We start from the raw sequence: 27,943 nt of genomic DNA, 5'->3' as shown, positions 1-27,943 counted from the left end.
CTACTCCATATGAAAATATCCCCATCATTACTTGTATAAAGTATCAACCCCGTCGACTCGTGTCAGTTTCCAATTCGTCTTCTTTTCTTTCTTCATAAGGTTTTACACCCCTGACTGCATCAGGCTTGACAATGGAAAGCCTCAGTCGAGTGTATCTCTTTGGAGATCAGACTGCCGACTTTGATTCGGGTCTGCGTCGCCTGCTTCATGCCAAGAACGACTCCCTACTGAAGGCATTTTTCCAGAAGTGCTATCATGCCTTGCGCACGGAAATCAGCCAGCTGTCACCCTCGCAGCGACAGATGTTCCCTCGCTTCACGAGCATTGTTGACCTTCTGGCAAGATATCGAGAGCACGGACAGAACCCTTCTTTGGAAAGTGCGTTGACGACCATTTACCAGCTTGGAAGTTTCATCCAGTAAGTGTCTCGAACAGGAGTATGGATTATCCCCAATCTAACTGTTGATAGCTACTATGGTGACCTTGGCCATGCGTATCCTGTTGGATACGACAGCTGCATTATTGGTCTGTGCACCGGCCAGCTTGCTGCCGCAGCTGTCAGCGCATCGCGGACTGTGGGAGAGCTGATCCCAGCCGGTGTTCAGACTGTTGTTCTGGCTCTGAGGCTTGGAGCATCTGTCATCAAGGTGCGGGACCTTGTGGAATCAAAGGGACCGTCACCAAGTTGGTCTGTTCTGGTCTCCGGACTTCGAGGGCTAGAGGCTCAAAAGCTCATTGAAGGCTTCGCCCAGACCAATGTTAGTACATCCTCCGTTTCTTACACAATGGAATGCAAAAAGATTAACGTGTCAAAAGGCCCTTACTCGTGTTTCTCAGCCATATATCAGTGCCATCAGCCAGAATGGTGTCACCATTAGTGGTCCACCTTCTATGCTCGGGAAATTCGTCGACGAATGCCTCTCCAAGGAGCAGAAGCCCACCCGGGTCCCAATTCACGGTCCTTACCATGCCGAGCACCTGTATGATGCGAGAGATATTGACCGAATCATGGAGTCCTGGCCAAAAGAAGAGTTTGAGAACTACGTCCCCCAAATTCCAATCTTGTCAGGCGAGACAGGCAAGGCAATGGAAGCCCAAAGTATGGAGGCTCTTCTAAAGATGTCCCTTAATGAGATTTTGTTGCGCCAGCTATGTTGGGACAAGGTTGTCGACGCATGCTCTTCCCACTTGAAGTCAACAAAGTCCAAGTGCACCCTGCTTCCTATTTCAAGCACGGCAACACAGAGTCTGTATACGTCATTAAGGAAGTCTGGAATCTCAAACCTTCAGGTTGATGGCTCTATTGGCGAGGTGAAGAAGGATGCAGAAGGCGATAACCACAGTGGTCGCTCCGAACAATCCAAGATTGCCATCATCGGACTTTCAGGTCGATTCCCTGAAGCTCCCGACACCGAAGCATTCTGGGAACTCCTGTATAAGGGACTCGATGTTCACCGTGAGGTGCCCCCGGAGCGCTGGGACGTCAAAGCACATGTCGACATGGATGGAAAGAAGAGAAACACCAGCCAAGTTCAATATGGCTGCTGGATCAATGAGCCTGGTCTATTTGACCCTCGATTCTTCAACATGTCTCCTCGTGAGGCCTTGCAAGCGGATCCTGCCCAGCGCCTTGCTCTCCTTACTGCCTACGAGGCTTTTGAGATGGCTGGTTTCATCCCGGACAGTACTCCGTCCACACAGAAGAACCGAGTCGGTGTGTTCTACGGAATGACCAGTGATGATTACCGCGAGATAAACAGCGGCCAGGATATTGACACCTACTTTATTCCTGGTGGTAACCGTGCTTTCACTCCTGGTCGAATCAACTACTATTTCAAGTTCAGCGGCCCTAGTGTCAGCGTCGATACGGCCTGTTCGTCCAGTCTGGCTGCCATTCATATTGCATGCAACTCCCTATGGAAGAACGACTGCGATTCCGCCGTGGCAGGTGGCGTCAATATTCTAACCAACCCGGACAACCATGCTGGTCTTGATCGTGGCCACTTCCTCTCCCGAACTGGAAACTGCAACACCTTCGACGATGGTGCCGATGGCTACTGCCGAGCTGATAGCATTGGCTCCGTGGTTCTCAAGAGGCTTGAGGACGCCTATGCCGATAACGACCCCATCTACGGTGTCATTGACGGCGCTTACACCAATCACTCGGCGGAGGCCGTCTCCATTACCCGTCCTCTTGCCGGCGCCCAATCTTTCATTTTCGACAAGTTGCTCAATGAGGCCGACATCGATCCCAAGGAGGTCAGCTACATTGAGATGCACGGAACCGGAACCCAAGCCGGCGATGCCGTCGAGATGGAATCAGTGTTGGGGGTTTTTGCTCCCGACTATCGTCGTGGGCCAGCTCAGTCGCTTCATCTCGGCTCGGCTAAGTCTAATATCGGTCATGGAGAATCTGCCTCTGGTGTCTCGGCCTTAATCAAGGTCCTCGTCATGATGCAGAAGAACATGATCCCGCCTCACTGCGGCATCAAGAACAAGATCAACCATAACTTCCCCACTGACATGGCGCAACGAAACGTGCACATCGCCATGGAGCCCACTCCTTGGAATCGCCCTGAGGGTGGCAAACGCAAGGCTTTTGTCAACAACTTCTCAGCAGCTGGTGGAAACACTGCGCTGCTGATCGAGGATAGCCCTCTGCGTGAGCGCAGCGGAAAGGACCCCCGGTCTATGCACGTCGTCGCCGTCTCCGCCAGATCTCAGTCTGCGCTGAAGAATAACGTTGCCGCAATGGTCCAGTATATCGATACGAACAAGAACTTGTTCAATGTCAATGAGGAAAGTCTTCTTGCTAGCCTCTCTTACACCACTACCGCGCGTCGCATCCACCACCCATTCCGAGCTACCACAACTGGTTCGACGCTGGATGAAATCCGCAATGGCTTGAATGCTAGCGTTAATCGTGAGAGCATTACTCCGGTTCCTGCAACCGCGCCCGGAGTTGGGTTTGTCTTCACCGGACAAGGTGCTCAATACACCGCCATGGCTGGCCAGCTGTATGAGAACAATTCGCAATTCCGGACTCACATCGAGCACCTCGATCGCATTGCTCAAAGCCTGGGCTTCCCATCAATTATTCCCTTGATCGATGGCAGCGTTCAAATCGAGGAGTTGAGTCCTATTGTAACCCAGCTGGGTACTACTTGTATCCAGATGGCTTTGACAAAGTTCTGGATCTCCCTTGGAGTTGCTCCGACCTTTGTACTCGGTCACAGCCTGGGCGAGTATGCTGCTATGAATGCTGCTGGCATTCTGACAACCAGTGACACTATCTACTTGGCTGGTCGCCGGGCTCAGCTGCTCACCGAGCGGTGCCAAGTTGGAACTCACGCTATGCTGGCTGTCAAGTCCTCTGTCGCTCAAGTGAAGCAATTCCTGAACCTGAATGCTGCTGAGGTAGCATGTATTAATGCTCCCAGCGAGACTGTCATTAGTGGATCCGTAAGCGAGATTGAGAAGCTTGCTGATACACTTTTGAACGAGGGTTTCAAGGCTACTAAGCTGAAGGTACCTTTCGCCTTCCACTCTGCCCAGGTTGAGCCTATTCTCGAGAGTCTCGCCGATATCGCCAAGGGTGTTACATTCCATGAGCCCTCTATCCCCTTCGTCTCCTCTCTACTTGGAGATGTTATCAAGGAAGCCAATCCTGAGGTCCTCGCTCCTAACTATTTGACTCGCCACTGCCGGGAGACTGTCAACTTCCTCGCTGCTTTGGAGGCCACTCGCCACTCCAAGCTGATGAATGATAAAACCATTTGGGTTGAGATTGGCTCTCACCCCGTCTGCTCTGGCATGGTCAAGTCGACCTTTGGTCCCCAGGCTACAACTGTGGCATCACTGCGTCGCCAGGAAGATACATGGAAGGTGCTGTCTAACAGTCTTTCGGCTCTGTACATGGCTGGTGTGGATCTTCGCTGGAAAGAGTATCATCAGGACTTCAGCAACATGCATGAGGTACTGAATCTTCCTGCCTACAAGTGGGATCTCAAGAACTACTGGATTCCTTATACGAACAACTTCTGCTTGCTGAAGGGTGCTCCGGCGACCCCTACCACCGAGGCCGCGCCTGTCACTACCTATTTGACAACAGCTGCCCAGAAGGTGCTCGAGACAAGCGGTGACGAGAAGACGGCGACTGTGGTCATTGAGAACGACATTGCCGACCCTGACTTGAATCGAGTCATTCAGGGCCACAAGGTCAATGGCGCCGCTCTATGCCCATCGTCTTTGTACGCCGACATCGCTCAGACACTTGGCGATTTCTTGGTCAAGACCTACAAGCCCGACTGGGAGGGACGAGGCTTTGACGTCTGCAACATGGTTGTGCCCAAGCCCATGATCGCAAAGGGCGGCAAGCAGCTGTTCCGAGTGTCAGCCACTACTAACTGGGCTGATGAACACGCTGTCATTAAGGTCTGGTCCGTCACGCCTGAAGGCAAGAAAATTATCGATCATGCGCACTGCCAAGTTAAGTTCTTCGATACTAGTGTTGCTGAGGCGGAATGGAAGCGCAACACCTATCTCATCAAGAGAAGTATTGAGCACCTCCGGGAGAGCACCGAATCTGGTGCGGCCCACCGCATGAAGCGCGGAATGGTATACAAGCTGTTTGCTTCCCTGGTCGACTATGATGAGAACTACAAGTCAATTCAGGAAGTCATTCTCGACAGCGACCAGCACGAGGCTACTGCTTTGGTCAAGTTCCAGGCTCCTCCTGGAGATTTCCACCGCAACCCCTTCTGGATAGACAGCATTGGTCACTTGTCTGGCTTCATCATGAATGCTAGCGATGCCACTGATTCCAAGAATCAGGTATTTGTGAACCACGGTTGGGATTTCATGCGCTGCTTGAAAAAGTTCGACCCCAAGGTCACCTACCGCACCTACGTTTGCATGCAGCCATGGCGAGACTCGATCTGGGCAGGTGATGTGTGGATGTTTGAAGGCGATGAGGTTGTTGCTGTTTACGGTGGCGTCAAATTCCAGGCTTTGGCTCGGAAAATTCTCGACACTGTTCTCCCGCCTGCCGGAGCTGCTCCTGCTGCTCCAGCTGCTCCAGCAAAGGGTAGACCTGCACCCATCAACCTTGAGAAAGCGAAGGCTCCTCCGAAAAAGTCAGCCGATCGCGCTGCGCCTTCTAAGTCCGCTGGCCCAAGTGTTATCACCAAGGCCCTCGCCATCCTGGCCGAGGAAGTTGGTCTTTCTGTATCGGAGTTGACCGACGACCTCAACTTTGCGGACTATGGTGTTGATTCTCTGCTTTCCTTGACCGTGACTGGTCGCTACCGCGAGGAGATGAGTCTCGACCTTGAGTCCTCAGTCTTTGTGGATCAGCCCACTGTCAAGGACTTCAAGCAGCTTCTGACCCAGATGAGCCCTGGTGAGAGCGGCAGCGACGGATCTAGCAGCGAGCTCGACATCTCCTCTGCCGCCTCCTCGACGGACATTTCTGCTCCAAATTCGAGTGGACTTCCAACTCCCGCAAATGAGAAGAGCATGACCTACGAGCAGAATGACAGCATGAAACAGATTTGTGAGATTCTTGCTGAAGAAATTGGAGTTCAGCCCAATGAGCTTGAGGGCGATGAGAACCTGGCTGAAATGGGCCTTGACTCTCTCATGTCACTGACTGTCCTCGGTAAAATTCGCGAGACTCTAGACCTCGATCTCCCGGGAGAATTCTTCATCGAGAACCAGACTGTCAACGAGATTGAGACGGCACTCGACTTGAAACCAAAGACCACTGCTCCTGAGCCTACCCAACTTCCCCAGGAGATCCCTGTCCAGGTCCCCAAGGCTGCTCCAAGTAAAGCTATTCAGCACCCGCCTGCAACTTCCATTCTGCTGCAAGGTAACCCTAAGACGGCTACCCAGAAATTGTTCTTGTTCCCTGACGGCTCTGGATCTGCCACTTCCTACGCCACAATACCAGGTCTCTCCCCCAATGTCTGTGTGTACGGATTGAACTGCCCGTACATGCGCACTCCCGAGAACCTGAAGTCCAGCCTGGACGAGATTACTGCTCCTTATGTCGCTGAGATCCGCCGTCGCCAGCCTCATGGACCTTACAACTTCGGTGGTTGGTCAGCTGGTGGCATCTGCGCCTTCGACGCAGCCCGTCAGCTAATCTTTGAGGAAGGAGAGCGAGTTGAGCGTCTGCTCCTTCTCGACTCACCCTTCCCGATCGGTCTCGAGAAGCTTCCTCGCCGTCTCTACCGCTTCTTCGATACCATCGGTCTCTTCGGAGAGGGCAAGGCACCCCCGCCCAAGTGGCTGCTCCCTCACTTCCTTGCCTTCATTGACTCTCTTGATGCCTACAAGGCGGTGCCTTTCCCCTTCAACGACAGCAAGTTGGCCGAGAAGCTCCCAAAGACCTTCATGGTCTGGGCCAAGGACGGCGTCTGCAACAAGCCCACGGATGCTCGTCCAGAGCCTGCCGAAGATGGAAGCCCCGATCCCCGTGAGATGCTCTGGCTTCTCAATAACCGCACCGATCTCGGTCCCAATGGGTGGGATACCCTCGTTGGTCCCCAGAACGTGGGTGGCATTACCGTCATGGAGGGAGCTAACCACTTCACTATGACCCGTGGCGAGAAGGCCAAGGAGTTGGCTGCGTTCATGGCGAACGCGATGAACACCGCTGTCTAAGTGAACCGCATTTCTTTATCTTTCTCTGAAATATTGTTGATTTGGTTTGGAGTTGAATGGGTTTCAAAGAATGTGTTTTTGGTTTAGTTTTTTATTTCACTGTTTTCACTCTTTTGTCGATGGCTCTCTCTACCTTGTGCTTTTTATTTACCTCGGTGTATACATAACCTTTATAGGCCTATTTACGTGGCCTCATTTAAATTAATCTTGGAATACGGATCGTTTGAAAATAATTTATTCTCGCGTAATCAAATAAATCCTGGGTTCCCAATAAAGAAGATGGAGGGTCGATGCAAGGCCTATCTTCTAAGCAAAAGTGGGAGGTTACATGAGGTAATGCTCATGCAGAGGTTGCTCTACTTGTCTGTATGCGTCATAGATCAGAGGTGGACCAACAGTCGTGGTTACATCGGCTCAAGGTGCTTTCACCGAGTGTGATCGGTAGGAAGTGATCATGGCACATCTGAACTGAGACTAGAATCAACCGCACTTGATTATAGAACTAGACCGAAACAAAACGATAGTGTGTATTATGCGCAGTGTTCGCTCGTAAGGTCAAAAGATGAAGCTGATGGTCTGTACATTTCTAAGCCACGGATGATACTCTAAAGGGACGGGATGAATCGCTAGAAGGGCATCTCCGAACTAAAACGCAAGGCGCTGCCTCGTCCTGCAAGGCCATTGCCATTCCCATTGTGATTTACCCCAGGGCTGGTAGGTCGGCTGCCGGCCCATTTGGGGCTCCGCGGCTGAGTACTGGTGGAGCGAGTCGACGGTCGATTCTTGCGGATTTCGCGAAGTTCCTCCTCCTTCTTCCGGAGCATCTCATCTCGCGCGGCGAGGATAATTTCCAGTTCTTCGATTCGCGCGATATGCCGAGCCTCGTCGTTCTTTCTGTTGATTTCCCGTAATTGCACCATGTTGCCCTCAACTTTCTTTTTCAAGTACTCATTCTCCTCGCGAAGCTGCCGAGCTTCATTGCCGGCCTGAGCAGCCACATTTGATGCAGTTTGATATTGTTCACGGACATATTCTGCCTGATTCTGCGAGTATTCGGCCTTCCGTTCCAGACTTGCGCTCTCCTTCGTCAGCCGCCGAATTTCCTCGCGGGCGGTCTCCAACTCAGCCAAGGTACCTCCACCATTTTTGAGCTCCTGGCGAGCTTCCTCAAGTTCTTGTTTGAGCTTTGTGCGCTCGTCCTTTAATTTTGAAAGGTTTTCTCTTTGAGTTTCAATGCGTTGTTCCAGGGAAGTCTTTCCTTCTATCAGTCGCTCAAGATTCTGGCGCGTCTTGTGTAGATCTTTGGTCCTACTTTCGTAGCGGTGCTGCAGTTCGCTCATGGCTTTCTTGAAATCCTGCAATTGAGCCTGAGTCTCCAGCAACTCAATTTGCAATTGATCCTTCTCTGCGGCGTGCGCGTTTTTTAGTTGAACAAGACTTTTTTCCAAGGAGTGTAGGTCATGGTTCAAGGTCCGGCTGGGCGCCTTGCTTAAGTCAGTGAATTCGCTGGTATAGAGCGTTTCAACTCGTGCACGTTTTGTTGTGTAATCGTCGCCATCGTCGTCCTATCGATGTTAGTTGGGCAGACTCTAGTAACCAACTGGAAGAGTGGATTTACCAGGGAACGTTTCGGAGCTGTTGGCATTGGCTCATCTGACGAGGGGTCAGATGAGTCCAATTCTTCCTGAGTAATAAAATGCAAAGGTTCAATACTGGGAAGCGTCCAGCTGGCAAGGTTGTCAGATAAATAACCGAGAACCTCTTCAACATCTTCGTGGACACCTAGGGCATCGTCCTGGAGATCGCCAACGTCGTCATGGAGGTGTGCAGTTTCTTGCAAAAGAAGACGAAGCCGTTCGGACTCTGATAAATCTGGCAGACAGCGTCCAATGTGTTCACACGTGTTGGCAACTAGTAGCCAGATGACAGGAAGAAGGCTTCCATTTCGAGTGTAGGTTGTTCGAATATGCTGGACCGAGGGGCTCCTGGGGTCAAAAGAAGTGTCCAGGGCAATAATCGCACATGGTGATTTGAAAAGCTCTTGTACGCCGTCATTTCCGTGAATACCGAAACTCAAGGAGCCTTTGGCCATTGAAATTTCGACGCTTTCGCCCAGCTCGGCGCGTGGTTTTGTGTAAGTGAAGCCTTTGCCTGGCAAATAGCGTTCAAGAATATTTTGCTTCATGTCGCCACGGACCTCAAGGATCACATGAAGGTCGTGTGCACTCGCAAGTTCTATCCAGTACTTGAGGAATAAAAACTTCGCGCTGGAGTACTCGGCCCATGAGGCCTCCTGCGCCAGCTCAGAATCATGGTATTGGCAGTGCTGGGGAATGTTCAAGTCTGGATGAGTCGAAACATTGTTGAGACGTGCAATGACTTCATGCATTTTCGGCAACAATCGTCTTCGCTCAATTTCTGAGACCTGCGAGGTGGGACTAAAGCTAAGAAAGAACTCTCGCATGCTGGGTGCTGCACCCGTCAACGTCTTCTCATAGTCGTCCTTGACTCGAGAATCCATGGGAAGTGTTATAGCAAATTCGGACGGCCCAAGGCGGACTGAGCCCGGCGAAGCGTCCTCGACATTCTCGACAGTCAACGCACTGGGTTGAATTGTTTGCATTGACACCAAATCCCCACGATGCGAAGGCTTCAGTAGACCTTCTGGGTGATCATGGTGAATTGCCGTGTGAGTGTGAGCGAGAGATCCGTCTTTGTCGACTCGAACACTAAGAGGCGCGGTAATTTCAGGAATAGAGATCGGCACTTCGGCTTCAATATCGCCCACGGAGGACGGAGTGAGATTTTCGTCCATTTTTGGCGACAGAATTTCTTTGTAAGTCCCTGGACAGTGACCTGTACTGGAAAGGCGTTGACGAATGAGTTGGGAAGAGTAGGAAATAAGGAGCTGGGCGACTATCTCGCGAGGAGTGCTGACGATTGCGAACTCGGAAAACAATTCATTGCCGGAGAATGGAAAGGGTGGGTTGTAGAGTATTGGTGATATTGGTTGCGCGGAAAGAGCGAAGTGCTCGCGAGCTTGATAAGTTAGCCATGTTTGGAGCTATCGGATGAGCGGATGGGAAGACAATGAGAATGGGAGCTATTGCGTGGTGAACAAGGATGACCCTACATGACACGAGCTGAAGAAACCCCCCAAAGGTAGCGCTGCCCCAGGATGTCCCCGACACAAGCAACGTGGAGGAAGATGAAGTATAGAAAGGAAGAGTGACGGGCAACGACTCGAGCGCGGACGCACCTGCACGTGACAATGCTTATCGGACATACGGTACTATCCATCACGATAAGCCCGTACACTCCACTATACTCCGCTCAACCCCTCATCCTGATCCTCATCTTGTCGAATTGATCTCATGAATCCCGTACGCCGGGTGGCGGTCATTGGAGCTGGGCCATCTGGCCTGGCCTCGGTAAAGTAAATCCTCCGTCGATTGTCCTGATATGCTTACGGTTCTCTTTGGGCACTTGCCTATTGACATTTTGAGTGACATTGGATGCTAATTGATCAATATAGATATCTTCTGGCCGAGAAGTACTTCGACCAAATAGATGTTTTTGAACAGAGAAGCTGTGTTGGGGGAGCTTGGAATTACAGTTCCAGCCTCTGTAAAACACGTTTTTTGACCACAGTCCCTCATCTCAATCCAGATGAGCCGGTTGAGAAGCCGACCTGGGTGGATCAACCGGACGGGACGCGCGAAGCGGTCTTTGTGTCGCCTCTTTATGATATGCTTGAGACAAACATTCCAAAGGAATTGATGCGCTACGCAGAAAAACCATTTCCTCCGCAAACCCCACTGTTCCCCAAACACCACATGGTAAAGCAATATTTAGAAGATTATGCAGAAGACGTGAAGAACTTTATTCACTTCGAAACTCAAGTCGTGGATGTGCGGTTGAAAGACTCTAGCTTGAGTACTTGGGAGTTGGTCACCAACAATCTTCGCACGGGCATTACAAAGTTCAGCATATACGATGCTGTGGTAGTCGCAAGCGGCCATTTTACCGTCCCTTACCTCCCAGATATACTAGGTATCCAGTGCTGGGACAAAACTTATCCGGGGTCTATCTCGCACTCCAAGTTCTATGATTCTCCCGAGGCATTCCGAGGCAAGAAGGTTGTTGTGGTTGGGAGCTCTGCCTCTGGACTCGACATCGGTGCTCAAATCAATGGAGTGAGCTTGGGAAAAATCCTGGCCTCCCAGAAGTCGGAGTCCTACCTATCCGCTTCATCTCCAGCAGATAAGATCATTTGTCCCGAGATCGTCGAGTTCTTGTCTCCGGCAAATCATGACCGAGCCATCCGTTTTGCAAATGGCCACGTCGAGGAACGTATCGACGCGATCGTCTTCTGTACAGGATACTTCTATTCCTTTCCATTCTTGTCATCCCTCGAACCTCCGGTTATTACGCATGGTTGGAGAACAATGAATACATTCCGGCATTTGTTCTACATTGATCGCCCCACCATGGTGTTTCCCGTCTTGTCCCAGCGAGTGATTCCATTCCCTATGGCCGAAAATCAAGCCTCTGTCTTTTCTCGCGTGTGGTCAGGCCGTCTCCATCTTCCCTCTACGGAGGAAATGAGAGCATGGGAGAGTATTGAAATCGCAACCAAGGGTGATCAAAAAGCCTACCACGTACTTCCATTCCCGCAGGACGCAGACTATCTGAACTCCCTGTATGACTGGGCAGCGTCGGCCGAGCCCCGTAAAGGACTTGCGAAGAGTGGGAAGGGGAAACTTGGCACCTATTGGGGTGAACGAGAGAGGTGGATCCGGGCCAATTTCCCTGAAATTAGAAGAGCTTTTGTTCAGAGGGGCGATCAACGGAGGAAGATCCGGTCCCTCTCAGAGCTCGGGTTCGTATTCGAGGAGCAGAAGAGGTACCAAGGACAAGAAAAGCTATGAGGGAGACGAGATATGGGAGTGGTCTTAAGTTATAGAGCTGTGGCCGTTAGATGCCGGGATGTTTAGAGAATGTATTAGATTTGAGTATGGACCTCAGATGTGAATAAAGTCGTATACCAAATCTTTCACATATTGTTGTCCAAGATGCAAAAACTACCTTGTTATAATTCTTGAATGTTTAAGAATACCTAGCTTTGGTTGTATCTCAATTTTCAGTTAACTTGCAATTGTCGAAGGCGTAAATCGAAAGGGTGATTTTTCAGGTAACGATGATACCTAAAACACTCCGTTCGGAAGCGTAAAGTTAGTAATATTACGGAACTATTACGGAGCTCGAGATGCCAACGCTCAACCCTCGTTGATGCGTCCGCGTCTTTCAACTTGTGCGCACTCTCCCCCGAGTCAACCTTTCCGCTCCATGATCTATTAGATATCTGATATGCAGACACTTGTGCATAGGCGACGAAGCTCGTGAAGAAGCGGGCGCTCTGACGGCCGCGATGGACGCGACCGGTTCTACAGCAGTCAATGCACTGCCGACGTTGACCAAAATCCCGATCGCGCAGCTATCACCAACCCTTGAAGAGCTCGAGGAGAAGTGTATCCTTGCGACTGTTAGTCTCGTTTGGCCGTATTCGTCCTCGTCCAAGTCTCTCAGCCTTTCGCTCGCTGAACCCGATTTTCGCCTCCGTCGGTCCAATGGACAAGTAAAGGCGACCTTTCATGGGCGCGCCGCAGAGAAGGTTGCGGAATCACATGTCGGAATTGGAGATACCATTTGCCTCGCCCTGAAAGGTGCTGACTTTGGTGGCAATGATGCAGCCACGCAAACTCCTGGAAGACTTGTTGTGTGGGATCTTCAATTTCACAACGGCGTGTCACTCGAGGTAATTTGGACTCGCAGCAGTCAACCCCGATATATATGCTAATACACAAGCTTCAGATCACTTCTCCCTCAAAAAGTTTGTCGACAGTAATCATCGAGCAGTCCCCTAGCCCATCGCACGATACAGAGAAACAGCTGCCTTCGACCCCCCGCGCAATCTCAATACACGACATAGCTTATGGACAGAGTTCCTGGTCTTCGCCGGCATTCGCACAAAGTGGAAAGTCCCCGTTTAAGGCTGCACGAGACTCTGCTTTTGACCCGTTTACCGACGAGGATGGGTCTATACTTGGGAAAGGCAGAAAACGGCCGAGATATAGCTTTCAAAGAGACGACTGGCGCATTGAAAGCACATCGACAAGTGGCCGAGAAGAAGGCTCAGAGGACCTGGAAAACATATGGGATCGGGAATTTGAGGATGAAATGAACACCGAAGGAGATGGGCAGACCACTCTGGAAGCTCCCTATGACAATGACGCTTCTATTCTGGATGATACCGTCTTTGCGGATCAGGAAAATGTCGGAAGCCCATTGCAAGATCGTTCATCCGTTTTTGTGAAGCCTTCACTTGATCTTGCTGTAAGCCTTTTCGGCAGGCGAGCGCCTCATATGAACCATGAGACCACTGGACAGATTGGAACTGGCATGCAAGGTTCGGGAGCAGCCTCTCATCTTCCTACAGATACACCTCAGCTACGCCCGGTGCCATCGCCCGGACTTCCAATTCCTTCACCTATCGTGTCCAGTAATAATTACTCAACGGAGTACTTCTCGCCATCCCACGCCCAACAACAAGCACAGACTCTTCGATCCATTGTTACTGGAACGGAAGCGGGGACTGTTTCTCTAGTGCAGAGCTTCGTGGCTCACTTTTCACACAGCTCGCAATTCCAAACAACTTTAGCTTCTACGGAGCGGCTAGACACGACACAGCATGCTCAATCCCTCTCAAGTCCATCATTGATGGGAGAGCAAGACCAGGAACCACTTCAGGAAGAAGGCCACCGCGCCGAACAGACTCATGAACAATCGACCGAGATTTACAATTCGCCAACCTTCCAGAAACACCTGGAATTGAATGAAGCTCATATTGAAATGGGAGAAACCGATGATACCCACATGATGTCTGTTGCGGAGTCTGTCGGTCGCCAACCCGGGGAAACTGGCGGAGCTGAAAAAGCACCGGATTCTGAGAAGGATCCCTGGCACGAAAAACTAGCATCTGGATCAGAAAGCGAGGGATCCGAAGTCAAAGATGTCCAGGGATCACCGGCGCAAATAGGCCGTGTCTACGGCGATGCTATGGTGAATGCTGCTCGCGCGATTGTCGACATGGAAACCGCCGAAGACGAAACTAGTGAGCACGCACCAGAAGCAATTGAAAGTGAAGCTAAAGTTGTGGAAGCTGCTCTGCCCTTGCAAGATCATCCAGCTAGTCTAAGTTCCAGTCAAGAAAGTGACGGCGATGAACATGAAGCCCTCTATGATGATCATGATGATGCAGAAGATTTCGTGGAGGAAGATTTCGTGGAGGAAGATTTCGTGGAGGAAGATGGCGTGGATGAGGGGGAGTGTGGCTACGAAGACGGGTATAGTAGTGACAAGGATCCTCAGACAACACAGCCGCCTTGGCCACAACAATCCCAACCTGAAATCATAGTGCTCGACAGCGACAGCGAAGATGAGCTTGCTTCCGATCAACCGGCCTCCACGCCTTCGCAACCCACACAACGAGAGAGCAACTTTATCCGTGAGCCTTACATTGAGTCGCGCGTTGCGACATACGCAGCAGAGGAGGAAGACGAGCTTTATGGAGTAGACGAAGAAGAGAATGTCGAGGAGGAGGAGGAGGAGGAGGAGGAGGAAGACTACGAGTCAGACTCTGATGCGCTGGAATTTAGATACCAAGATGGAGACGATGAACGAGTCCATGACAGTGACATTGACGACGAGTCTTTGGTGGAAGAGTTAGCACACAACCATCACGCTGAGCAACATTTGCGTCAAGAATTTTCTATCGACGAAGAACCCGTTGGAGAAGAGCACGGCAATGATGAACTTGACGCGAGGGAGCCGCGTGAAACCCAGCATGACTCTAAAGGCAAGGAGAAGGCGGAATCAGTCATTGATTCGGACTCAAACGCAGAGGAAACCAAAAAAGCATATGACGAAGAGCCAGAAGAACAATCCGATTATGATTCCGACCAGAAATCCGAAGTGGAGACTGAAAAACACAAGCAAACAGGCCTTTTGGAACCCGGCTCCTCTGATCGTTTCGTGAGCAGCCTGGACGGAGCCAATGATCGAGATTTGCCGCGATCTCTCATGGATGCCGACGTGGACGAAGATATGGGAAAAAATCAGGAAGAAGACGAGATGGAATACCAGGGCGAAGACCAGGAAGAAGGTCCTAAGGAGGAAAATGTCTCCCAACCACAATCTCAGCATTCTGACACCAAGGTCAAGCTTGTGAACAGGCAATCGCTTGGCGATACTGAAAATCAGCTCCCAATTTCCGATCCTCATCTATATTCCCCTCCCAGCCAAGAAAAGACCGAGGTTTCGCGTTCCCTCGTCGAGTCAGAACAACCTCGGGAACACTTTGGTCGTATGAATGAAGCTCACCTTGACAAAGCCCTCTTGCCCCTTGAAAATGTCGCACCTGAGCCCCTTCCCGACACTTTGTACACTCGACAAGATGACGGAAAAGACGGCGTGGATGTCGTTGTACCTACCACCGAACATGCTCAGGTCGATCAGCAAAAAACGAAGACTTTGAGCGACAACAAACCTCCTGAAACGCCGAAAGTGATCATTACCAAATCCTCGGTCCCTGACCGTCACGCCCATGGATTGCGCAGCAAGTCGTCTTACTTTGCTCCTCTTGCCACACTTGTCGATCACTATAACTCCTTGGTAGACACAATCTCGACTGTCTACGAAGCAACGCCAATCGTCAAAAGTAGCTCTGGCCCAAGAGACTATTTCCTGACTGTTCAACTTACCGATCCCTCTATGGCTGGCACAACCCTCCAAGCCCAGATCTTCCGACGTACCAAGTCAGCCATGCCATCTCTAGCTGAAGGCAATGCGATTTTGCTTCGTGACTTCAAGGTACGGAGTCATGACCACTCGATCATGCTCGTCAGTGTCGAATCGAGCTCGTGGGCGGTATTCGATGGCTCCTCACTAGAAGCACACGTGAGTGGACCGCCGGTGGAATACGGCTCACAGGAACGCGCCTATGCCTCCGGTTTGCGAAGATGGTATACCGAAGTTGGCGCTTCCCTTGTTGCAGACAATAAACTTCAGGCGTCCATTGAGCGAGATAGTATGGATCGAGGAGTAACACCCAGCGACGTGGCTATCAGTGAAGCTGGGAGCTTCGAGTCAGCCACCCCCGGCGATTCAGTATCATCATCTCGAGGTACCAAGCGCAACCGACGAAGAGACCGGCGGGTCACTATTCACGAGCTTCGAGATGGAACTCGCTACACGGAAGTTGGCTCCCCGGGCAGTAGAGAAAGCATCCATGAGCTGCGGGACGGCACTGTCTATGCTGATTTATGAAGAACCTCTGTACAAACTTTTCAAAAGGACGAATTAGACCTTCTCGATGAACTGTATATATACTCCGCTATATTCGTCTCTAGCCTTCTGATGTAATCCGCGTCTAAAGCCCCATAATGCTCACATCTTGCTCTTTTCGGATTGAAAATAATCAGCACTGATCGCACACTGGATCAACTGGTTCGCAATAGCCGTCGCGGGCGGCAATCTCAAGCCGCCCTTGTAATCAGCAGGCGTATTACCACTGAGATCACTTGTGCCAATACGCAGAGCTTCCTCGACCTCCTCAATATCAAACCACTTCGCATCTTCGAGCTCAGGGTCATGCTCGAGATGAATCTTCTCATGAGCGGCATCACTGCACTGCGCAATGGCACCAATCATGAGATTCGCCGGGTACGGCCAAGGCTGCGATGAATGAATAACGACGCGAGCGAGGGTCACACCAGCCTCTTCCCACACTTCTCTGCGGACAGCATCCTCAATCGACTCCGCGGGCTCAATGAATCCAGCGAGGGTGGAATACCACTTCGGCGGGAATCTCTTCGACCGGCCGAGCAGAATGCGCTTGCCATCAGCAGAGACCACTGCAACGATAATGGTAGGATCAGTGCGAGGGAAAGACAGGTTGGAAATCGTGTTTCGAGTGTTACAAGCGGGACGCTCCCTGGGCTGACCCTGCGCAACTCGGGCAGCATCTGTCGGCGGGCAAACTCGCTTCGTCCCAGCGTTGACGGACAGCGTGGGGTTACCGCAGTTGCCGCAGAAGGTATTGCGATTGTTCCAATCGTTCAACGCGCGTGCTTGCGCATAAATAGCAGCTAAGAGACATTTTTAGTATTTTTCTTCAACAATGGACGTCTGAAAGCCCTGGGTGTGAACATACCATCGCCCGGAGTGAAAGTGCTCACGATTCTTGTTTGGAAGAAAGACAATCCCTTCTCTTCCATAGCACTAATGACATCCTTAGCGGCGGTCTGTTGCTCCTCTGAGCCTTTGGGAGTCACATCCACCGCAAAGAAGGGCACTCCAGAGTATATCTTGTACGTCATACTTCCCTCCTTGCGGCTCTCGTCCATACCGAGGAAGATGAGAGTTGGGTTGGTCTTGCGCGAGTCAAAGCTCTTGATTGAATCCTCCTCGGCATAATCAAAGAAATCCCTCGGGATGAATTTGCGCAGCTCCTCAAATTTGGCATAGTATGGTTCAGAGGGCGATCGAATCAACGGAGCGAGATTGTTCAGCAGGACAAACTGAGTAGACGGGTGCTTCAGCGCCGCTGATAGAAACGAATGCTCGGATCGAAGAAAGGACAGTCGATTGATAGGAGAACCTGTTTGTATTTAGCCTTGGTGCCTTGTATTTTGCTTTTCTGCCTTTGCTTTCGGCATACTTGAGAAGTAGTTCACCGTCTCTTTGCCAAAGTGCCGCGACAACATCGAATCGGCGAGCGTGTGGGCTGGGGCGGGAATTTGAGGGTTCAAGCTCATCATGGGAAGACGTTAACAACAGGCTTTCGATCCTCTATGGGTAGTTGCAATGAGTTGAGAAAATTACAACCAGGACAAGAGCCGGTTGCGACAGCTCAGGACCCTTATTCCGACCTATTAATCAGCTCGGCGAAACCGATCCGTGCCTGAACCGCAGTCGTGTATCGCGATAACCGGTAATTCCTCGGACTTGGGCCGAGGAAGGGCGCAGGTCCGTATTTGGCGTGGTATTACGAAAACGAGGAGCGGGGAATCGGTGACTCCCCCACACACGTGACCTGATTCACATTTGCCGATAAGAAAGACTTCACTTTCCTGAGCTCGGTACTAGCTTGCACCCTGTTCCAATCGCCTCGGAAATTTCATCATGGGACACTTGGTTACCCTCGCAACCTGGTAGGAGCTTTGCATCATCTCAACCAGAACGTCCGCTGACTCCTTGGCTAGTTCCCTAAACCAATGGGCTCTCGACTTCGAGGGCAATGCGGAACGCATTATCGAAAGTATTCGCCAGGCTAAAGCTGCTGGCGCCACCCTCCGTGTTGGTCCCGAGCTCGAGATTACCGGGTATGGCGTTCTTGATGGGTTCCTGGAGGGCGATACCTTCCTCCACTCCTGGGAGATGCTGGCCCGCATCATTGACCATCCGGACACCCAGGATATCGTGGTCGATGTTGGAATGCCTATCAGACATCGCAATGTGAGATATAATTGCCGGTAAGACCTTCAGGCCATTGTGAAGGTCTTTAATTTACTGAGCCCCCATACCAGGGTTATATTCTTCAATAAAAAGATCATTCTCATCCGCCCTAAGATGTGGCTCGCAAACGGTTCGCTCTTCTACCACCAATCATCCAGATCATGCTAATATATCATAGATGGTAACTACCGAGAGCACCGGCACTTTACCCCGTGGCAGCGACCCCAAGAGGTGGAAGATTATTATCTCGAGCAGATCGTCGGCAGCATTACCGGCCAGTACAAAGTCCCATTCGGCGACGCGGTTATCAGCACTCGGGACACCTGCCTTGGCCTTGAGACCTGTGAAGAACTCTTCACGCCCAATGGTCCCCACAATGCCTACGGTCTTGCTGGTGTGGAGATTATCTCCAATTCTTCGGGAAGCCACCACGAGCTCCGAAAGCTCGACACACGTATCAATTTGATCACACAGGCCACCAAGCTCAGTGGTGGTATCTATTTATATGCCAATCAACAAGGATGTGACGGTGACCGTTTGTACTACGACGGCTGTGCTATGATTGTGGTCAATGGTGAAATAGTAGCTCAAGGGTCCCAGTTCTCTCTGAACGATGTGGAGGTTGTCACCGCCACTGTCGATATTGAGGATGTCAGAACATACCGCTGCAGCGTCAGCCGTGGCATGCAAGCAAGCAAGCAGTCTCCCTATGTTCGCCTTGATCTTGACACGAGACTGTCTCGTCGCGGCGAAGATGCCGATCCTGCTCTCACGATTTCCGCGCCTATCAAGCCTCGCTACCATGCACCAGAGGAAGAGATTGCCCTTGGACCAGCTTGCTGGCTGTGGGATTACCTCCGTCGATGCGGTGCCGCTGGTTTCTTCATCCCCCTTAGTGGTGGCATCGATAGCTGTGCTACGTCGGTGATTGTGCACTCAATGTGCCGTGAGGTCCTCAAGGGTGTAAGGGAAGGCAACGAGCAAGTCATTAAGGATGTTCGCCGACTTTGTGCTAAGCCAGCCGACTCGGATTGGCTTCCTACCAGTAGTCAAGAGATTGCAAAGGCAATTTTCCATACGAGCTACATGGGCACTCAGAACTCCAGTCATGAGACAAGAGACCGCGCGAAGAGGCTGGCCGCGGACATTGGCTCTTATCATATCGATTTCAATTTCGACACCGTCGTGACTGCGATCATGACCCTCTTTACTGTCGTCACCAATTTCCAGCCCCGCTTCAAGGTTCACGGCGGCAGTGGTGCCGAGAATGCGGCCCTACAGAATGTGCAAGCCCGCATGAGAATGGTTCTAGGTTATCTCTTTGCTCAGCTGCTGCCAACTGTCCGTCAACGCCCTGGCGGTGGTGGCCTTTTGGTCTTGGCGGCATCAAACGTTGATGGTAAGCGCTTCGAATTTCCCCTATTGCGGAATAATACTAACTGAAGAAACAGAATGGTACGTCGAATCAATGCCTAAAACGGAGCGAGACACCGAGTTGCCACTCGAATATGGAACTAACATCATCTGTCTCAACTGATAGTCTACGAGGCTACCTCACCAAGTACGATGCCAGTTCTGCTGACGTGAGTGACCCGACACATATTTCAAACGCTTCAAAATCTCCATTCTGACCTATCAACCAGCTAAACCCAATTGGTTCCATCTCCAAGGTTGACCTCAAGAAGTTCATTGGTTGGGCAGGCCGTAACTTTGACCTTCCAATTTTGGAGGAATTCCTAGACGCCACGCCCACAGCCGAACTCGAACCAATCACAGAAACCTATGTGCAGTCAGATGGTAAGTCAACTCCACACGAATCATTACAATTAATATTGACCAAATCATCAGAGGCAGACATGGGCGTGACTTACGCTGAGCTTGGCGTGTTCGGGGTAAGATGATCCCCTTTCAACTGAAGCTCACTATATACTGACGATTTTTTTTTTCAGTACATGCGTAAGGTTTCGAAGCTCGGTCCATGGAGCATGTATGAAAAGCTTCTGCACGTCTGGGGCCACGAATATAGTCCTCGTGAGATTTACGAGAAGACAAGGCACTTCTTCTACAACGTATGTCTCTACTCATATGCTTCTTATCTACTCACAAATACTAACATGAACATAGTACTCTATCAACCGTCATAAAATGACAGTCATCACCCCAAGCTACCACGCTGAGCAGTACAGTCCTGAAGATAATCGCCATGATCTTCGGCAGTTTTTGTGTAAGTCTTGATGCTTTCCAAGTGCAAGTTCTATGCTTACTCAATACTCAGACCCCTCCTTCACCTGGGCTTACAAGAAGATGGAGGATAGTGTCAAGTACTGGGAGTCCAAGGGCTGGAATACTGGGAAAGCACAGAAGAAGAGTGTCAAGGCCGATTGAAAGCTGGATGGCTTCCTTAGATGAAAATGTTGAAATTGACTCGATGTGGCTATGGAAGATGTGTGGTCAGCTTGCAAGCTGATGATTTATGTCACTGAGACTTCGAATAGTCAAAAAATAGTCGAATTTTTATTCAAGTCAATTTAGCTATCGACAAGGTCAGAGACATGTAAAATTGATGCATATACAGAGCCAGTTAATTGTGATTGGGATGGATGCGAAATGATGAAAACAAAGAGAAACGAAAAAAAAAAACCGCTGATGAGCTGTCCTAGGCAATTGGATTTCATGGGTCATAAGATGCCAAACTGGCAAGGAAACGTTGACGAACGATTGATTCAGTCCTTCCAGAACCAGCCGCCTTTTGACTTATTGTCTTCAGCCGACTGTCCCTCCCCTGACAGCGGTTGGGTCGTCTCAACGGATTCATCAGTTTCCTCGCGGCCATCGGCGTACCGCTTAGTCTTGACAATTGTAGTCTGCACAGAGCCATCGGCAAGACGCTTACGTTCTGTCCGACTCATCGTTGATACAACGCGTGCCTCGGGGACGCAACTGGTTTGGCCTCGGATATCGAAGTTGGCTCCGGTGGTGATTCCGGAACAGATTTTCGATTGCCACCAGAGACAAGATCCAGCCAACTTTCGTCATCATCATCACCTTGTTTGTCTTCGACGCTGGGGAAGCCGTGCTGGTAGTTTTGAGGCGCGTCTTGCTCTTTACGGCGCTCATCCAAAAGCAGACGGAGGAGAGGACTTTCTTGGACACTCTCGAGGAATTCACGCTCGCGGGCCTCAATATCTTGCAAGAAGCGGTCATATACGTCCAACTCGCTCTCAGCTTTTTCGCCATTCTGTTGGGATTCGGCAGGCTTCTCGGGCAAAACACGAGTATTCTCGTTGCGACTAGTATCAAAAGTAATACCAGTCCAAGGATGACTGTCTGAGCCAGTCACGTATTTCCACCGATCGCCCAAACTGCCTCGCCTGACCAGGCCATGAAGCCATTCTGCTCCATTCTCAGCCTTGCCGGCCGTCGACGTATCACGGTCAAGCATAGGTTTCCCGTTCTCCAACCGGAGCAAGTCTTCGAATGCCTCGCGCCACAGTGGCTCAGTCGGGTCACGCTCAGCATCCGATCGAAGTGTAGACATGATCGAGGAAAAGACACCGCCTTCGCGACGCGCGCGGTAATGAGCCTGGCGCTCCAGCAGTAGGGGGGGAGTAGGGGCTGAACATGATGTATGTCATGGGCCATGTAGGCGAGTCCTCTTCATACAAATCGGGGAAGGAGAAGCGATGATGGGGATGAAACAAACTCGATGAGAAAGGAAGGAAATCGTGTTCGAAAAGATCGAAGAAAGACTCGATACCGAAAAAGTCGGAGGGTCCGTGGTGAATGTTCCTGCGCGCTTGCTGGTTCTGGTCTGTCCCCAGTTGTCGAGATTGCGATGGTCGCGTGACAAGTTTCTCGTTCTTGTCTGAAGCCGGCTCGTCCTTGTCACCTGCTGGAGGGTTGGTCCCTGCACCCTGGTCTGATGGATAGAGTCGGTCCCCCGCGTTTTCGGCGCCATCTCGGTGACGGTATTTCATACTCCCGTAGCCCTTGTCATCGGTGAATATGGTCCAACGGTCGTGCTGGGGCGGGGAAAGTGAGGATGGAAGCCCAGTGATTGATTGTAGCACGGATGAGACCTGCTCGTCGGCAAAGCGTCGGAAGGCGACGAAGGGGTTACTCTCATCGGTCCAGTCACGATCGTGGGGCATTTTGGAAGAACCTTGGTTTTGATTGTCGTCCCGGTCGTTTCCTTTGGGCATGTTGGAAGTAAATCCTTAAGAAGTGGTAGATTGCAGGAGCCAGAGAAGTTGAAGAAGCTGAAGCTGTTGGGGAGCCCCACTTTGGTAGTTCGCCACGTGAGGCCCACCGGATGTTGGATGCTTTTCACTCTTCTCTGATAATTTCGGCTACTAAAAGGGTGTGGCTCGATTCTTTTATACTTGAGCTGCCAATAACTGATATTCTGAAGATCCCAGACCCAATTGCGCACACCTCACACGATCTGTCGATTCGTCCAGGGTAGCCTCGCGCGTCATCGATTCTCGATTCAGGGCCAGACCCACTAACAGTATTGGCGCCAAACACATTACTTCAATCGAAACAAAGGACCTTCAATTTGTTTTCGGTTATCTGATCAAAATGACATCTGTGCCTCAAAATATTCTACAACCTCTCGTCTGATTTGCTGCATCAGACAATTCAGCATCATCATCAATATCTCAGATGAGCTCGCCCCGGTAGATGCTCCCAAGCCTCATCGAACCCGGTGGATCGTACCCACATCGGGTCCTCAACAGTGGAGTCGATAGCTAGTCAAGCAATTAGCGTTGAAATTCCTTTCCGATCATGCCGCTGCCACTTTGAACGGAGAACTCACCCATGTTTCCAATCCGAAGCCACATATCTCCGGAAATGGGCATCACCTGCGGACCCTGACTCTCGTATGGCCGACACACTTTCTCTCCGTTTGCCAGGGCTCGTACCATCTTCACCAGATGGCCGTCATCGCCGGGATGTGTCACGCAATGGGCGAAGAGCGCAGGCCAATCATTCTTCATGGGGTATCGAATGACCTCGTCCGGGAGGAGATTTGGCGAGGCTCGCGACACGTACAACAGCAGATCAAGACGTCCCTTCCATTCCAGAAGACGGAGTTTGGTCTTTGGGGTCAAGTACGGAAGCTGAATGAATTTAGTGAAAAAGATCGATGAGTTGAGGCCATGCATTAAGAAGAAGTCGAATTTGACTTCCTTGTCACGACGTTGTGCGGTGCTCGTGTAGTAAACTACCCAGATCCTGTTAGCGATACTATTTTCCTTCCTCTGACAGAATAGTAATTCGAAGACTCACCAACGTTATTGATCATATCCGCCAATCGCTCTCCCACCTGATCCTCCGATACGGTGTATTGCGCAGCGATCTTGAGCATTTCATTCGGAGCACGGTGCAACACCCCATCTCTCATCTTATTCGCATCAGACCAATGGGCACTCTCTCTCAAAGCCTTGTTATCTCGAATCTCATCCAGCAGCTGTAGAAGAGACTTCTTGCCTGGCTTTCCAATTCCACCGGCCAGTTTCTCCACAGGGAGGAAGAAAGCAGGACCCATCCATTCATCATGAACCGCGGCTTGAGCAAGTGCCTGAGCCACAATAGCAGGCTGGTTAAATTCAATTCCAAAGCCGAGGTGGATCAGCGGGTGGATGAGGCCTGGGTTGTCGATGTTAGCTTATTACTCTCCGGTTCTTTCATCAAGGCATGACAAGAGATTGAATGGTACTCACCGCCAAATAGTCGACACAGCATACTCTCTGCCCGATCATCCCCAGCAAAAACATACTCGTTCAGCACATCACCAACTCCCTTGAGATCAATTTCCTCCTGGAAAAAGGCCAAATAGTTGGGATACTGCTTGTCATCATGGAAGCTTTCCATGAACTTCGCCTTGTCATACATCCCCTTTACCACAGCTCGGTCAGTGGGAAAGGCAGGTCTCTGATAGCTCATATCCTTTCTAAAGGCGGCCCTGATCTCATCGGACTTTGCGCCGACCGCGTACATGCTTAGGATGTGATGTGTGATGTGATCTAAATACTGTCAAGATGGGAACTAGAAACCCTTCACAGGATCAACATACTATGGAATCCGTCGTCATTAAAGAACACGTGGTGGTTTTCCATGTCTTCTTGCAGGACTTCGCTCGCTGCTCTGGCCCCATCATCAGTGACGTTTAAGCTAAAGATCCCGGCATCTGTCAATGGGTTTAGATGGATTTCAGTTGCAGTCGCCATCACTGAGCAAACGTGGACAGGTGGCACGGGAACGCGTGGTACAGAGCGGGTGCTGTATAGACTTGAAGATGAAGATCGTGGCGATAAAAATAGTCGTGGTGGAAGTGTAAGCTCCAAGGCAAATAGCACAGGTAGATTACTCGAAGACCTCAGACGCAGGATACTAGTTGGACTATAACCCGTTCTCAAGATCGATTTGCAGCTGTGTCGTTCGTTTGACAATAAGCGAGATCCCATGTCCCTTTTATAATGCCATGATTGACACGTTACAAAAAAGTCTTTGTTTAGGCGGAAAAGGTTCGGTGCACGACCAAAACTGGGGCAGGGTTGTTGGAGCTGTAGGGGAGACCTATCAGGATCAACAGATGAAGTCACTGTATCCTGGAAAAGCGGAGACATCGGGCCCTCGGCCTTCCGACGGACGTCATGATTCGCATAGCTTCGGACTGGGCCCGGCTTGCTGACTTAGGCTTCGTGTACTGAGTAATTACGATGCACAGAGCCTGGTGACCGACCTCTAATCTCTACGGACATGGGGAATAATTGGACGTGGTTTTGGTTTTGAGTCTTTTGTATTTGGGGTCTCATTCTAGAGCGGAATTTCAGTCGGAAATCCAAGATGCTGCATAATCCACCGAGTTGCTCCGTCCCAGAACGGTATAGATATAGCGCCCGATCTACAGGGCATGAATCGGAGCTGGTCCATATTTCTATGTCATCCTTGTTGCAAGCCCAAATTCATTCTAGGGCTTGGCTGACTCCCTCTCCTTCTTCGCACGTTCGCGTTGCCGCGCCATCTTCTTGAAGAGTGGGTGATGACCACCCTTGTCCTTGAGCTGTTTGTTCTTGCTCTTATTATATTCGATGTAAGCCATATCATCGCCACCAGCGAGGCCGCTGAGAGTGGCTGCGCTTCGTTTCGCGGTTGGCTTCTTCCCGCCGCGCTTGCCTGCCGACCGCATAGAGAAGAGATCATCTGTAACCTGTTCCACATCGGCGGAGGATTCATTCTGCAGCATCACTTCTTGGAGGAGCTCTCGACGTTCCGCGGGTGTGGCATAAGACAGCCCCTCGAAGTTATCAATACCCTGAAGGTGAGTGATGACCTTGAAGGCATAGCCTTGATCAATCAGGAAAGCCTGTCGTTTGGCAGAATACACCATCTCACTAGTGTCCTTGGACACGAGAGAGTAGAAGAAAGCATTAAAGCCCTCATCATTTCTGCGTTTGGCTCGTAGGATTCGACCAAGTCGCTGCGCCTCTTGACGACGCGAACCGTAATGAGAAGAGATCTGGATGAGACAGGTGGCCTCGGGCAGATCCAGGGATGTGTCACCAATCTTGGATAAGAAGATGGTGTTGACCTGCTCGTTGTGCTGAAAGTTCTCCAAAATACGCATTCGCTCGTTCTGTGGAGTCCCACCATAAATATACGCCTTGTTCAACTTGAGTGCGTAGCGCTCCAATGCGTAGACATTGTCGGAGAAGACAATGATCTTGTCCCCGCGCTTCTCATGGAAATCAATCAGAAATTGGCAAGCCTGAAACTTGCGTGGGTTCATGATGTAGAGAAGAGCTTGTTTCCTCGAGCTCTCTCGTAGATATTCCGAGTAAAATTCGGTCGTCATGGGGCACCACACCTCGGCACATTGTACCTTGGCGATGTGGCCCTGTGCGGCAAGCTCCATCCAATTCGCTTCGTACAACTTAGGCCCGATCAAGAAATTCAGATCTTTGATCTTGTCATCTTCTCGCAGCAAAGTCGCGGTTAAACCGAGTTTGCTCTGTGCAGCAATCGCAGATGTGACCTTACGGAACATAGACGCGGGAACGACGTGAACTTCGTCAAGAATCATCATACCCCATTCACGAGACTGAAGCCAGTCCATCATTTTCTGGGCATCGTAAGAACGCGCTCGGGTTTGTGACACCATTGAGTACGTGGAAACGATAATTCCAGTAGACCGCTTGAATTTCTCCTTGTGATCAGATGTGAAGATGGCGATGTCGTTCGGGTCAATGGTGGTCCATCGCAAGAACTCGTTTCGCCATTGAACGACCGACATAGAACTGGTACAAAGCACAATTGTGCCCTTCTTGATAGTTGCTGCTGCAGTAATGCCGACCAACGTCTTACCGGCACCGCACGGAAGGACAATGATACCACTTTTCGCACGTCCATTACCAAACATTTTGCTGAGACTTTTCTCCTGATATGAACGAATTCTGGCAGCAGGCTTTAAATCCATGTCAAGGTTGGGGTTGACTGTGTCGCCTTGGAAATCGTACTCTTCTAGAGCAGGGCACCCAATCGCTTGGCAGCGAGCTTTGACGACTTCGACACCAGCAGGGGAATCTCGAAGCTGTATGTGGTGGCTTCTTCGTTTTCATCCTCTCCGACATCATCAATTCCGTAGTCCATCGCTTGCTCTTGATTGTCATCTCGGGGAGCGGCGGCAGGCTCCTGCTGATTACCAGTCTCTCGAATACCGGCGGCATCTTTTGTTCCAGGAATAACAAGACCCCCCCATCTTTGGAGCCGCTCGTTCGATGATACCCTCAGTGCTCTCAATTCTTTGCGGACCAATGACCTCATCTTTCAGGAGCCGTTGCAACATTTCGGGGTCTGTTGTTTCCACGTAGTAGTGGTTGTGTCGCAGGACCATCTTGATTTTACCGTATGATTTGGTGAACTCGATGATGAAGGTTCGAATACTTTCTGGAAGAGGTGTCTTTGAAAGGCGGTCCAAGAATGCGACGATGTCCTGCGGCTTCAAACCCACCGATACAGCCGCATACAGACTGTGGCCAGTCAGGCGGTATTCATGGAGGTGGGTCGGACGCGAAAGCGGTTCTGCGATGGTGGTCAAGAAGTCTTGAGCCTGGGGAGCCAGGGGACTGAAGCTCTCGAGAGTGATCGTGCCTTTCACCGGCTCGATCCATAGAGGGCGATTGTAGTGATCGGGCTTGAGAGGCAGGGAAGAAAGGTCTTTGTAGCCGAATCTAGGATCGGTCTTGTTCATCTGAGATCGCTTGCTGAATGAAGCGAGCGAGAACTTGCTGACGACCTCTTCATTGCAGTTAGCATCTCAGCCGTGCTGTTCGAGTAGATCGCCACACTCTACCTTTCAGGTTATGCTCCTCCGGCAGATCTCCATCGTCTGGGTCAGAGTATTCATCGCTGCTGGAGATTTCCGTGGCATCTGGGATCGGTGTAGGTCGCTTCGAAGCGCTACTAGACCGACCGCCTAGCAGAGTCAGTAACCCCGTTTCAACTAGGATGCCAGGTCCCTACTGTCTGTCGCCTTGCGCTTGGGAGGCATGTTGTAGTCTTTGGCCGGTCAACCGATGGGTGAAGGAACAGTTCAAGCGGAATGTAATCAAAAGAAAGGCATATGCTGAGGCGACTACCGCCTCGTTGAAGGTAAATCAAAACTGCATGCCACGACCGCCGCTGGCCGCAG

The 27,943-nt window shown here is 50.8% G+C and overlaps 10 protein-coding genes across 10 annotated transcripts; 4 read left to right on the top strand and 6 right to left on the bottom strand.

The window, feature by feature from the left end:
• Positions 1 to 131: 131 nt before the first annotated feature.
• On the top strand, positions 132 to 6,669 carry pksP (polyketide synthase alb1; the record flags this gene model as incomplete). Its single annotated transcript, XM_056969347.1, has 3 exons — positions 132 to 418; positions 470 to 758; positions 817 to 6,669. The coding sequence occupies 3 exons, from the start codon at positions 132 to 134 to the stop codon at positions 6,667 to 6,669; spliced, it is 6,429 nt and encodes a 2,142-aa protein (XP_056819379.1).
• A 626-nt stretch (positions 6,670 to 7,295) lies between these two features.
• On the bottom strand, positions 7,296 to 9,706 carry N7477_007683 (uncharacterized protein; the record flags this gene model as incomplete). Its single annotated transcript, XM_056969346.1, has 2 exons — positions 7,296 to 8,234; positions 8,288 to 9,706. Coding segments are annotated over 2 exons (2,358 nt in total), but the record flags the coding sequence as incomplete, so codon positions are not given.
• Positions 9,707 to 10,505: 799 nt separating this feature from the next.
• N7477_007682 (putative flavin dependent monooxygenase) lies at positions 10,506 to 11,600 on the top strand (the record flags this gene model as incomplete). Its single annotated transcript, XM_056969345.1, has 1 exon — positions 10,506 to 11,600. The coding sequence occupies one exon, from the start codon at positions 10,506 to 10,508 to the stop codon at positions 11,598 to 11,600; it is 1,095 nt and encodes a 364-aa protein (XP_056819377.1).
• A 500-nt stretch (positions 11,601 to 12,100) lies between these two features.
• N7477_007681 (uncharacterized protein) lies at positions 12,101 to 16,056 on the top strand (the record flags this gene model as incomplete). Its single annotated transcript, XM_056969344.1, has 2 exons — positions 12,101 to 12,487; positions 12,544 to 16,056. 2 exons carry the CDS (start codon positions 12,101 to 12,103, stop codon positions 16,054 to 16,056), a joined length of 3,900 nt encoding a protein of 1,299 aa, XP_056819376.1.
• Positions 16,057 to 16,176: 120 nt separating this feature from the next.
• N7477_007680 (NAD(+) diphosphatase) lies at positions 16,177 to 17,546 on the bottom strand (the record flags this gene model as incomplete). The annotated part of the gene is made up of 3 exons (XM_056969343.1): positions 16,177 to 16,877; positions 16,943 to 17,389; positions 17,450 to 17,546. 3 exons carry the CDS (start codon positions 17,544 to 17,546, stop codon positions 16,177 to 16,179), a joined length of 1,245 nt encoding a protein of 414 aa, XP_056819375.1.
• Positions 17,547 to 17,913: 367 nt separating this feature from the next.
• On the top strand, positions 17,914 to 20,631 carry N7477_007679 (glutamine-dependent NAD(+) synthetase; the record flags this gene model as incomplete). The annotated part of the gene is made up of 11 exons (XM_056969342.1): positions 17,914 to 17,942; positions 17,994 to 18,263; positions 18,318 to 18,376; positions 18,425 to 19,645; positions 19,698 to 19,701; positions 19,787 to 19,829; positions 19,890 to 20,043; positions 20,095 to 20,138; positions 20,196 to 20,315; positions 20,371 to 20,470; positions 20,522 to 20,631. 11 exons carry the CDS (start codon positions 17,914 to 17,916, stop codon positions 20,629 to 20,631), a joined length of 2,154 nt encoding a protein of 717 aa, XP_056819374.1.
• A 338-nt stretch (positions 20,632 to 20,969) lies between these two features.
• Positions 20,970 to 22,448, bottom strand: N7477_007678 (uncharacterized protein; the record flags this gene model as incomplete). Its single annotated transcript, XM_056969341.1, is given in 3 exon segments — positions 20,970 to 21,173; positions 21,188 to 21,861; positions 21,950 to 22,448. 3 exon segments carry the CDS (start codon positions 22,446 to 22,448, stop codon positions 20,970 to 20,972), a joined length of 1,377 nt encoding a protein of 458 aa, XP_056819373.1.
• Positions 22,449 to 22,899: 451 nt separating this feature from the next.
• N7477_007677 (questin oxidase family protein) lies at positions 22,900 to 24,479 on the bottom strand (the record flags this gene model as incomplete). Its single annotated transcript, XM_056969340.1, has 5 exons — positions 22,900 to 22,997; positions 23,066 to 23,473; positions 23,539 to 23,898; positions 23,973 to 24,275; positions 24,326 to 24,479. The coding sequence occupies 5 exons, from the start codon at positions 24,477 to 24,479 to the stop codon at positions 22,900 to 22,902; spliced, it is 1,323 nt and encodes a 440-aa protein (XP_056819372.1).
• Positions 24,480 to 25,222: 743 nt separating this feature from the next.
• N7477_007676 (Helicase C-terminal) lies at positions 25,223 to 26,671 on the bottom strand (the record flags this gene model as incomplete). Its single annotated transcript, XM_056969339.1, has 1 exon — positions 25,223 to 26,671. The coding sequence occupies one exon, from the start codon at positions 26,669 to 26,671 to the stop codon at positions 25,223 to 25,225; it is 1,449 nt and encodes a 482-aa protein (XP_056819371.1).
• Positions 26,672 to 26,772: 101 nt separating this feature from the next.
• On the bottom strand, positions 26,773 to 27,802 carry N7477_007675 (Helicase C-terminal; the record flags this gene model as incomplete). Its single annotated transcript, XM_056969338.1, is given in 4 exon segments — positions 26,773 to 26,978; positions 26,998 to 27,547; positions 27,600 to 27,727; positions 27,775 to 27,802. 4 exon segments carry the CDS (start codon positions 27,800 to 27,802, stop codon positions 26,773 to 26,775), a joined length of 912 nt encoding a protein of 303 aa, XP_056819370.1.
• Positions 27,803 to 27,943: the final 141 nt, after the last annotated feature.

The sequence above is a fragment of the Penicillium maclennaniae genome (assembly GCF_028827695.1).
Source record: "Penicillium maclennaniae strain IBT 15551 chromosome Unknown utg000007l:1.0-4884863.0:1.0-4888362.0, whole genome shotgun sequence".
Taxonomy (NCBI): Eukaryota; Fungi; Ascomycota; class Eurotiomycetes; order Eurotiales; family Aspergillaceae; genus Penicillium; species Penicillium maclennaniae.
Note: the sequence above shows the minus strand (reverse complement) of the source record. Positions and strands in the feature narration are given on the sequence as shown.